At 36.9% G+C, this 12,302-nt stretch overlaps 1 protein-coding gene across 2 annotated transcripts in view; it reads right to left on the reverse strand.

Moving 5' to 3' along the window:
- ANKRD10 (ankyrin repeat domain 10) overlaps positions 1–8,072 on the reverse strand; it is a 31,556-nt gene extending 23,484 nt beyond the window's left edge. The window contains exons 1-2 of one of the 2 annotated variants that reach the window (XM_026848853.1): positions 7,918–8,024; positions 5,001–5,461 (exon numbers count right to left, since the gene is read on the reverse strand). Coding sequence is in view for 1 of the 2 variants with exons in the window: in XM_026848844.1 (XP_026704645.1) it covers positions 7,918–8,058 (141 nt within the window). In the remaining variant the exon portion in view is untranslated. Of the gene's footprint in view, positions 1–5,000; positions 5,462–7,917 lie in introns of both variants that reach the window. The other variant, XM_026848844.1, reaches the window with a different exon arrangement.
- Between the last annotated feature and the right edge of the window lie 4,230 nt (positions 8,073–12,302).

A 12,302-nucleotide genomic window follows, 5' to 3' on the forward strand; every position in this document is an offset into this window, starting at 1 on the left:
ATTCAGAAGCAGTGTGGCCAAGTTTGTGGAACTATACTGCTTTCAGATCTTGCTGACACTTACACAATACTGTACTGCACTACAAATACTCACCAGGTAAAGACTATGTGTGCATAACTGTAACAGAAGTATTCCTGGAATTCACAGGACAATCCAGATCTCTCCCAAGACACACACACTGACTCATGGCCTATACTCTTCTATTTTCTGACTATCTTTATCCATTTATGTTCCATTATTTTTAACTAGCACATCCAATCACTTAATCTTTTTGTGTTATGTGTAAACATACTGGGAATAGCGTATTGCTTTTCAGGCAACTCCTTTCTACAAGGTATCTTCAGGTAACTGGGAAAATCTATGGCAATTTTACAAATGCAACTGGCAAGCAGCAGGTAAACTCCATGCATCATGATCTACAGACTGCAGATGAAATTCAGTACTTGCAATTAACCGTCAGTATTAAGAATCACAGAACAATCTAATGAAATAGGGTCTTGAAGTAGCAAGTAAATGTTCAGTTACTGGTCTGTTACATGATTTAATTATCAGTGTCCTGAACACTTCCAACTGATAGCAAGGTTGTTTTCTTTTTTCCCCTTTCCTCTCTACACTCTTTCCTTCTCCCTAAATTTTCAACATTTTACTCGTCTACTCTACTGATATTAAACCTGTCCTAACTGCATGTGCCTCATTTTTGCTTCCCCATTCCTTCTATTAAAACATCAATGCTAGCTGTTAAAGTAACATAGCATCTTTACTGACTCACCAGTCTTTACACATAAGTGTTCACAGCTAAATTTACAGTACCAGTTATACTTTAGCCCTATTTGAAAAGTGAATAAATTCAAAATATGATCATACTACTACCTTGATAAAAAGTGTTTTACACTGTCTGCCAAGTTTCTGAGGAATTAAATCACGTTTTAGACCATGTAAAAATAATTTGAAAATGAATTTTGAATTATGTATTATATACTCTCAGTCTTCTACTTGCCAATTTTATTTCACGGCAAAATATTTTTATAGTTAAGTTACAAATTCACTGAGTGTAAGCCAGTCCACCAGTACTTAAGACATATATTCAGCTAAACAGAGAACCGCCTAACAGCCCCAGCAGGGAACAATAACGGTACCATACAAATTTTACCTTCTTACAAACTAAGGAAAATTGCTCAGGCTGACAAAGTTTGGAGACAGAAAAGAGCAGAAAATTCCTTGGAGTTCTTAGTGATTAGAAAAGCCACACAGTCCTCCTTCCAAAATGGCTGTCCGTAGCTGATGAATAGAAGACTGCTTTCCAATGAAGTTTATATCATTTCTCCCATTTATAACATTTCTCAAAGTTACAGGAAGACACAGGTGTTTAACAGAGGACACAATTTTATTAACTATCATACATTGAAATTAATTTGGCAGTAATATATCCAGAAAGATTTTCTTTATAGTGTAATACATTTTGCCATCATGGAAGCAGTCTATGATTCATCATTTTGTTATGGTTTCCCTTCTCCCCCACCTTTTGTTAAAGAGGTAAAAGTGTAGAAAAGAAGTGATTTGCCTCTCTTGTTCAGCATTAGTATTTACAATCTCAACTCTAACTTAAAAAATAATCATTCAATATCAAGTTCAGTTTAGGGAAAGTTAGCTCAACTAGCCATGCGTATGACAAAGATGACAAAAATCTCTACTAGCCCCATAAACTTAGCTTGCCCACACTAAGATTTAGAGAACTGAATTATGAAGTATTGCTGTGAGGAAACACTAGAGGGATGAGGAAAGACCTTTGCAAAAGGACCCCTCACCACTGCATTACAAGAATAAGATAAGCTCATAGAAGCTAACAATCCTGTCACCAACAACCAGAAAAAGGTTAGCATCTCAGAAGAGAATATATGTCTTGAGAGGGGCTTCTTTCAATCACTGGCCCAGAAAGCACACCTCTTCTCTAAAGCTAAGGAATTAGGAAAATACTTAAGAACAACAGAATATGAGGATTTAGATTTTTATAGCTTTCGTTTAATTACAGCACCTAAATTTCAGTCATCACTAATGTTATCTTCTTTTGAAGTTCTCCTATGGGACCAAATCTACTTGCACTGAAATAGTTTCATAGTCTCCTGGCTCTATAAAGAAGAAATTCTCTGAGTTATGAGCTAGACTGAAAGGGAAAAACCCCCCAAGTATCTCCCACTGAAAAACAGCTTTAAAGCTTACTTATTTTTCAACACATCCAAAATTGTGCATACAGAGGAAGATAAAGTACTCTATGAGCCTCAGAAGAATTCTGTTTTGATTCACCAATTGTAATGGATGGCACCATCAGAAAAAGCAAGATAGCAAGGGTTTGTCCAAGAAGCTTCTGAAAGCAGTTCAAGGTCTAGATTACTAGCACATTTCCATGTGTAAGACACCTCTTCCCTAGTGCTTTTTTGGCTATGTGGAACAAACTAAGTTATTTTATTTTGAGGGGCCCTGCAAATTCCTAATTATACCTGATAATACCTCATAATCCTTCTACTTGTCCACAGTTCCCATATGTGCTTCAGTTTGATATAATCCCTTCTGTAATAATATTGCAGGAAGAGAAACATAAGTAATTTGTAGTGGCCTTTCATATCTAGATTAGAACTTTCCAGGGTTCCATTTACCCTTCTAATGCACCAACAGCCTAAACTGGTCTCCCAATCCAGAAGTCACATGTAAATAAATGAGCAGAGAGACCAATTCAATATTATTAATTTAGCACTCAAGATAACACGTTTATTTGCTTCTGTGGAGACTAAGTATTTTGTGTAGAGTGCTTCTGAAGAAATGATGAAAAGAGTCATGAGGCACGATAGGCACATTTATTTTTTGCAACTCACTGCCACTATCAAACACCCTTCTCCTTTTCCTTGGAGGAACATGACTATGCTTTTACAAAGACAAAAGCAGTTCTCTCTAGCTTGAGGTCACAACTAGACTACCTTTGACTTCTATTTTGTTTTGCTGAGTAAGTATCTAGCTTCCTTCCTTATTATCTTTTTATGTGGCTGAAGAGTCTTTTGCTTTTTTGGCTTAAATCGGTAAATCTATCTCAGCTTGATTAATCAGCTTGCATTTCATCACTACACTGCTTAACTTGAAAAGACTGATTAAATATTTTTTTTCCAACTCTGCTTATTTTCAGGCCTCTTCTAGATGTGATTATTATTTCAGTTCAGTCTAAAGCCATTTTTACTGTTTTCCCTCTTTCTGTCTCTTTGGGATCCAAATTTCTGTTGGCTTTAGAATCTTCTAGTTGAACTTAGAATAAATTGCCCATTTCTTTCTCCAAGTTTTAAGTCCCTGGATAGGATTCACTTAAATTTCACTCTGGTATCTTTACACCCCTCCCACCCCCCACTTTTTTTTTTTTTTTCTTTTTTTTTTTTTTTTTTCCCCAAAAAAGTTACTTACCTGTAAATATTTATTTAAAAAAACTAAAAGCCCTCATGCACTGAAAGCTTCCAGTTATGTGCACTGGTTTTGGCTGGGACAGAGTTAATTTTCTTCATAGTAGCTTTTGGATTTGGGACCAAAGTAGTGTTGATAATACACCAATGTTTTAGCTAGGCATGGGCTGGGGTGCACAAGCAGCTTAGAGGTGACACAGCAGGGACCACTGACCCAAACTGACCAGAAGAATATCCCATACCATATGACATCATGCTCAGTAAAAGCTCAGGGGCAGGGGGAATGGAGTTTGCCAGCTGTCATTGCTTGGGGACTGGCTGGGCATCAGTGAGCTAGTGGTAAGCAACTGTGTGATATTTTGGTTGTGGTTTATCATCACTTGACTGTTTTTCTTGGTTCCCTTTTTTACCTATTAAACTGTCTTTACCTCAACACATGAGTTTTCTCATGGGGGAATGAGCAAATGCCTGTGTGGTGCTTAGGTGCCTACCAAGATTAAAACACAACAGTCTGCAAGCACTTGTAAAATACTTCTAGTATAGGTATCTAAGACACAGAAGCACTATTTTACCTGACAAGTATAAACTCCTTTAACTCAACTGACTGAATTTCAAGTTCTATCAGCAAATCACATTTCCAAAAGCTGTTCAGATTTCCTATACCCAGCACCCTATCCTTTCTGAAGCCAAGAATTAGAAGCTGGAAAATACTATTTCCCTCCCCCATTCTTTGCTAAAAATGCTTGGAATTCAACATCATCATGGTTTCTCCTTCTGAATTTTGAGTACAGATGAAAACTGTTGGAATATTTTTATCTGGATTTAATCCAAATTGTTGTTTAAAATACAAAACTAACATACCAAAGAAATGAGTGTTCTCTTCCTCCCCACCAAGGATATCAATATGTTTACAGTTCTTGCTAGCATGGGTAGTCTAACCCTCCTAAATCTACCTGCCATCACTGCCACATGATGGCAACTGGCTGGATGAAAAGTTAACATCACCTGTAAGGATGCAGTATTCCTCATCCCTTCTCTTTAAGACAGGCCACACAAAACTTTTTTCTGGCCAGTCAACACAGGCAACATACAATAGAAATGTTTAATAGGCTGAGACTAGAGGGGAATTATATTTAAATGAAGTAACAGGCTTTTCAACCGAAAAGTACTCATGATGTTAATATGTACAACAGCGCAGAATCAATTTGCATTGTGACCAGGATAAAACATCAGGAAAAAAAAAAATCTCGGATAAAGGAGCAGTATAATTGCTTTGCACTGTTTCAGTGAACTAGAGCAGGCAGGTAGCCAAATGCAGTTCTTAAGACACATTATTAAGAACTATGAGCAGGCACTGCCCAGTGAAGAAAAAAAAGTAGGACTTTCTCTTGAGTTCACTGCTGTGTAGAAACACACAAATGCTTGCTTGGCATTTCAGCTTTCTCCTGTGAATTTTTATGGTGATCCTGGGGGGGAAGAACTGCTCACTGATCATAAAGATAGATAGTTCTAGCCAGCACATACAATTATATAAGAGGGCTGGGCATCACAGGATATACTCACAGAACTTATTTGGGGAGCAAGGTACAGTTGGGACAAGCAGTTTTCAGCATTTGTCCTTCACTGCTGCTGCCTGAGAAGTGTCCTGGGCAACTGTCACCAGCACTGATGGGCATTTCCTAAACTTCAGGGCAGGCAGCATGGGCTACAATACAATACCTCAGGGCAGATATGATAAAGCGTGCATGCAAATTCTACTGAGTACCGGAGGTTTACGTTAAGACTGAGAGACTTGAGTGGATTCCTTTTCAGAAGCTATCCTTTTCTTTTTCCAGAGATGATGGGTTAGTCTGTAGCCAATGACCAGGAGTCAGTTTGGAAGTAAAGTTTTACTAGTTTAAATATCAAGTATTCCCAGATCTTTCTCAGCATGTGTTTTGTATCCAGTGTCCATGGAACACTTGTCCTCACACAAGCATTAGCCAGTGACTATGTCTGTCTGAAGTACAGCATCAGTCAGCGAGCTGGAAGGAATAAACAAAATACACATCAGGAAATAGTGCTCCAAAAGCTCAAAAGTGTGGGTGGAAGCCCTAGATGATCACCTGAAACTGCTTGGAAGTTAAGAAAGGAACCAAGATCATTTATTAAGCAGTTCAAATCAAACAAGACTAGGAGAATTTGACTGCAATTCAGTAAACAGCTGGAAGGAACTGGGGAGAGCAAAGCATGCACTATGCTTTACATAGCCATGTATGAAACATTTCAAATATCTGTGGGATTAATTTGCTGCAATAGGTATCACCAAGGTGCACTGTCTAGCTTTCGGTGCTCATGCATATGAAACCAGTGTGACTGACCAGTTGCATCCTAACCAAAGAACTCAAGAGACTGTTTCTACTACCATTTTAATTGACCAGAGCTATCTTCTCATTTTATTGTTCAAGAAAATCTAAAGCACCTCTTCTTGTATGTTCAATTCAATTAATGTTTTGTGAAAGCAAAAAAAAGTAGTTTTATTCAAGTGTAAGTTCAGCCTACCATTAACAACATACAAGGCTTCCATCATGTCAGCTCTCAGTGTCATCTACATCAGCGTCCTTTGCCTGTCAATACTTAGATCTACCATTAGAAGTCTATAGGATACTATCACCACTATCTGTTTGAAAACTTGAGAAACACAGTTCTCTTCCTCCTGTGAAGGACCACAGACCTGTTACTTGGACTTCCTCTGGTGACAGATCATCAATTTATAAAGACTCCCGAGTCACTGGCTAGTCTTGGTGACTTCTTTAAGCTGGGATGAGGTTCCTGCCTACTTTTAACTGCATATTATAGCGCAATCTGCTTTCCTTTACAGTCCTGTTGCCCTCAGCCCATAGAGATATCTCTGCACTCTTCTCCTCTTCTTTTGGAGGCTAGCTGCTACTTTCTTCTTTGCTATAACCTCACTCACTAGATGTGATTTTTTTTTTTCCCCCATCACGTTCCAGGACAGCAAGCTTGTTCTTCAACTCCATTTCAACCTCACTGGTCAGTTCTTCTCTTTATCCTCATAGTTGGAAACTTTCATTCTTCTCATTCATTCATTTTCATTCATTCTTCTCTTCTTATTTAGCAGATATTTGTACATCTTTATTCTGTGCATGCCATGTTTCCTCTCTAATCACCATTTCTTTACATTCTTACCTGGTCTCCAGATGCATTTATAGTTCTTGTATTTTCTCCTCTGAAGATTCTACCACTATGCAGCAATAACTTATTGCGTAAGTTACTTTTGTCAGGTATCAAGGAGAAGATGCCATCTATAGCCTCTGCATCCAGTCACCTTCATTGTTTCTACAATTCTCCTGGTGTCTCAGCTGTTCTCAATGCACCAGCCTTCTTTTCTGAAAACTCAACACAAACTTCCCCATTTCTTATTTTTGCATAGCTTAAAAAAAAAGAACCAAACTCTAGAAATGCAAATGTTCTTCAGCAGACTTAGCTTAATTCTACTGCACATAAAACAGTCTGGCAATTAAATATTTTAAGAAAAGTATAATGAATGATTTAACAGACCAGACATTTTATGGATGCTGTGCTATACTACAGCTTTTATTAAATGCATGTGCTGTAGTATTAATTACTCTCATAGAATATTATAATAAATTTGAGCACTGTTATAAAGGCACACATTATGTATGCCCAGCATATGTAACAGATCCATTCAGTACTGCAAACATTTTCTCCAAAAGCATGATAGTTTTAAGCACTCGATTTTGTTACTGTACCAAAGCATAAGGTTTTTTTACAGGAATTTTGGTATATGAATGCACTCTCTGATGGATGATATAAGTCATCCATACTCACAGTAGAAGTAATGGAAAACTATTAAAAAAAAAATAAAATCACCCATTCATTCTTTGTTAGTAAAGTACGTGTTTCTAATCTGTCTGCAGGAAATTACTAGACAAGCTCTGGAAATAATCTAAACAGGAAAACAGCATGAAACTAGATGCACCTGAAAACAAACCATGGCCTTACTAGTCAGGTGTATGACTAAATCATAGAAGTACCACAAAGGTCTCATGGTTCTGTAGGTAATGGTGAATTTTTCAATTCTTAGCATATTTAACAAGTAAAGGGTTCCTCACTAGTCTTTTTTCTTTGCCCTAAAGAGGCATTACAGTATCAAGAGTATTTGCTAGTGCTGCTAATGCCAACACCAGAGCAACATACCATTTTGTTCAAGAAGTATTGAGACATCAATTCCTAAAACAAATGTCCCCCAAACCTTTAGTGGCTTAAAGGGCATTTATTAGTTCTATCTCTACTATAATGGGGAAGTCTATAACAGATAATTAAGTCATTTGACTTCAGCTGATGTTAAAAATAATGTATCTGTATGTCAATGTAAGGATCATACATGTAGTAAAAAGGAACCATGACACTTCTTCCAAAACTCTATGTTCGACACAAAATACACACAAATCCATACCTGTTTGTTTATGTTGGCCCCCACTTGAATCAACCAATTCAGGCACTGTGGATGTCCTCCAAAAGCAGCAATGTGGGCTGGTGTTTGAGCAAAACGTGTTGTACTGGCATTTACAGAAGCTCCAGCTCTTACTAACTGCATTAGGCACTCCAGCTTTAAAGACACGAGGGAATAAAACCAAAAATGTTACACAGATGTTCTATGACAATTATCACATACTAAACTAGTAAAAATTTCTAGAAGAGCTAAACTTACTAGTGAGACTACATGGATGCAAAACAAGAGAGAATATGAATGTTGGTATTTTTTCCCTCCCCCTTGTAATTCTCCCTCCTTTGGCAGTAGGGCATACCTGAAAAGTACTTAGTTCTCACTCCTGAAACTGAATTCCAACATTTATTTTCAGAATGAAGGAAAAGAGAGAATAAACACCTCAGATCCGACTACAAGAGCTATTTGGTTCCCTTTTGTTAAGGAGACAAAAAGTTCTGACCTAGCAAAGCTGAAAACCTGATGCTAAACAGACATTATCAGATAACATTTGCCAAAACAAGAGTGATGTTAGGAGATACACAGATACATTCTCAAGAGAGATTAGAGGAAGGTAAACCAGAAAAACAAGATAGATTTAAAATTTCTTTAATGTTTTCCTATAGCGACAGAGGCAGATCATTAATGAAAACTGTTAGTACTATGCTAGATCTATAAAAGGAATCAATTCTTTTCACCATTTTCCTTTTATTACAGCTGAAGAGCTGTTAAAAACAAAGTAGGTTGCATGCTTGTGGCAATACCAAAAAAGAAAAACTCCCTTTGTTGTAAAAAATTGAAGTATTTTGTCACACTATATTTTTTTCCCCACCATACTAACCAGAAGTGTCAGATATCCAGCTACTATTTTTAAATGTTCATAACATCACATTTGTAGAAGCCAGGCAAACCACAGCCACGATGACCTCAACTTTCAAAAATAGTCAGAAAAATGCTCCTTTCCTGTCACACAGTAACATTGTCTTTTTGTTGATAGGAAAAGGAATGCACTATGCTAAAATAAACAGTTTAGTCTAGTTTTCCATTTATTGTGGTTAGAAAGCAAACACCACTGTAAACCCATGTAACAGCAAAACAAAAAACCACCACACTGACTCAGGGCACTGGTCATATAACACAGAAAATATATGGCTTACAGTTGAAGAAAATGTTAGCCATACCACAGCCATGTAATAGTCTGTTAAAAAGCATCAGAAAGTCAGCCGGCAGCCTGATTTAGATAGAAGCACAAACAAAAAAATTTCAATGTTCTTCTCTACTGCTGCATGTCAGTTTCTACCTGTTTTTAACCTGTAAATTCCTGAACTTGGATGAATTACAATACACACAAAAAAGTACCAATCACTGTAGTGAGGTGTTTTATATTAGTTTTGCAAATATATTGCAAACTTCAACAGTTTCCTCCCCCTATACAGTTCAAACACACACCTATGAACCCTTTCCTTTAGGATATACTGTGTTTTTTTTGGACTGCAATGGACTCGACACTAGACATGGAGGTACCCATTAAGTCACTAATTACATTAAGTAAACGTGGAAGGCTAAAGGTAACTGAAATACTGCAGTATTAATGAATCTAGCTCCATAAACCTCAACAGTACCAAATATGAAGTACCTTTTCAAAAGTGAAAAAGTACTTTTACTACAAAAGAATTTACATTGAAAAATTGATGTAAGAAAACTTTATAATTCTAATGCTAGACTACCCAAATACATTTTTTATTTGCTGATCTTAAGACTTCCCTTGGTGCTCACAAGCTAGCATTCCTAATACTGCTGCTAATCCTTAATAATGGCAATACTGTAATTATTAAGTGATGTGATGGAAAAAAACTCCAGCTACACCAAGAAGTTCCTCTGCTATAACCGCAAACAGAAATAAAGTTCATCCAGTTTTAAAAACAACCAACTTAACAGAATTAATTTGAAAGTACTTTCAGACAATCATTACAATTTCAGGAAAGAATAGTATTTCCTGCACAGAAACTAGCTGAAAGAGTTCCCATAATTAGACAGGCATTATATCTCATCAACTGAAAGGGGAAACACACTGGACTGGTGCACCAGCGACATCTTGCACTGTTTAAATCCACTTTATAAGATGGCTACACGTCATGATAATCTATACATCTTCATGTATAAATGCTGCTTTTGCTTGTGTGCTCTGTCCCTCCGTCCGTCCCGTCCCCTGTCCCCCCCCCTCCTTCTCTCTTACAGGGTTTTAACAATGAAAATAACATTTCACCCTATTAAAAGCTGAAGTACAGGGCCTTCTGCAACATGGCTGTCAGAAAAATCTGCTATTTTCCAACATTATGGAAGAATGAGGTAAACTACTTCTGTAGGATCCTTTCTGATAGGAAAAGTCAACATAAAAAACAAGACCTCACTTGATTATTTATGATTGAAACAGGTCACACAGGTCTGCTTTCATTAAATAATTTTTTAGAACATATTTCCCACTCCACTGTTAAATCTAAAGCAGAGGTTAAACTGATTTAATGAAGACAGGCCTCCACACAGGCCACAACACCAGCAAAATACCAAGGAAGAGAGAGGCATTTTTTATCGGTACTACTTTTGTTCCAAAAGAAACAGAATGTACTTACTACTATTTTGCTTCCTAAAATGTAAACAGTCAAATGGCAAAACTAAAAGTAGAAGAGTACAAGCAGATAGATATGGCCAGGGAAGATAGAAATACATGTGCAAGTGGTTAAAAAGAACAATTAAGGTTAGCATAAAACAAATTGAATTAACAGTGACTTCATTTTTTACACAAGCCCTTCATTCCCTAACTCTCTGGTAGCTTTAGACTGTTAACAGTTTTACATTCTGACCCACCTTCTCAGGAATCTACAGAATGCCAGGGTAATTTAGGGCACTATATAATTAACTAATTGGAATACAGCAACTCTAATGGGAATTAATTTACATCTCCGGATACGAGCACTCCTCTGCAATCATGGAATGACCTGAAAATGTAAACTCCAACACAAATTCTCAACACAGCAAGTAAATTTTGGTTTGCTTCTATCTCTAAAAGAAGGCCTGTGATGTCATTGAAACTCCAGATACTTACAACCAGAAACACTGGTTGTAATACCTATTGCTTTCAATTGAATTTGCTGGCAGTTTATTTATTACTTGCAAGCTGTAGAAGTATGTTTCACACCAAGCTATTAAAAAATACTGTTTTCATTTTTAGCCTTAAGATACTCATACCAATAAAAATGGAGTTATTACATCAGTATTCCCAAAACAAGCTTTCCTCTTCCACATACTTATTTCTAACAGAACTTGGCTATCGCCGCTACTTCCTTACTGCAGCACACCTACAACTGCATGCAAGAATGCAGTCCTATACAGCTTTCTTCTAAAATTATTTTTATACTGTCCTTTGACACAATGAGGGCTTTCTTCTATGTTTAAATTGTGCAACAGGCAAAGGGAAAGAAACATCTCTATACTGTTAAAAGTTCACAAACCCTAGACTGATGCTGTGTGTGCATGCACACCTGTGTGCACATCTATGAATCAGTTTAGATTTCACTGCTTACAATGAGTTGTTCCACAAGAACTTCTGGAAATGTGAAGAAATGTCAACCTCATACAGAGCTGCAGCTTTAACATCATAGTCAACCAGACATTTATCAGTTCAATGGCCCTAAATCAGAAGGACAGCCATGAAGTTCTGTCACTATTTAATTTCTTTCGGGGGAAAAAAAAAAGCGCAATTGAAAAATCCAACAAATGTTAGAAAAACAAAGAAGTGAAGAGTAATTACTATCATTAGTAAGTACTAATGAACATAAATAATGTTTTATAACTCTGATACTTTGAGAAATAGAACTCTCCATCGGAGGTTTTGATGACTCTGAATTTGGAAAAAAGAAAAACAAAAACATAAGACATGCATATACTAAGAACAGCTGTTGTTTCACTGCTGGAAACATATTAACTGGTGAAAGTGTAAAAGTGTAACTATGCCACACAAACACAAAGTCAGTCAAGTTTGGGATCCACATACATTACTAACTTTTTCAAGTGTGTTGCATCGTCTCTGGCTCAGAGAAAGGAACACTACCTAACAAGACTATAAAACGTGCAGGTAACTTCCGTAAGTTGAAATTGCCTAGACCTTGTCACAAAGCTTTTAGGAAAATACAGATATGTAAAGTTGTATAAAACCCATTTGTAGCCTATGTCATCTTTGCAAGTCTCATTTCACTCGCCAGATTTTTCCCCCCTTATATGCAACAACAGCAAAAAAACATGTATCAAATTTTGCTGATACTTAAGAATGAACATGGGAAAGATAAACACAGTATCTT

This window comes from Athene cunicularia (genome assembly GCF_003259725.1).
Source record: "Athene cunicularia isolate RWA chromosome 1 unlocalized genomic scaffold, athCun1 chr1_part1, whole genome shotgun sequence".
In the NCBI taxonomy this organism is placed as follows: domain Eukaryota; kingdom Metazoa; phylum Chordata; class Aves; order Strigiformes; family Strigidae; genus Athene; species Athene cunicularia.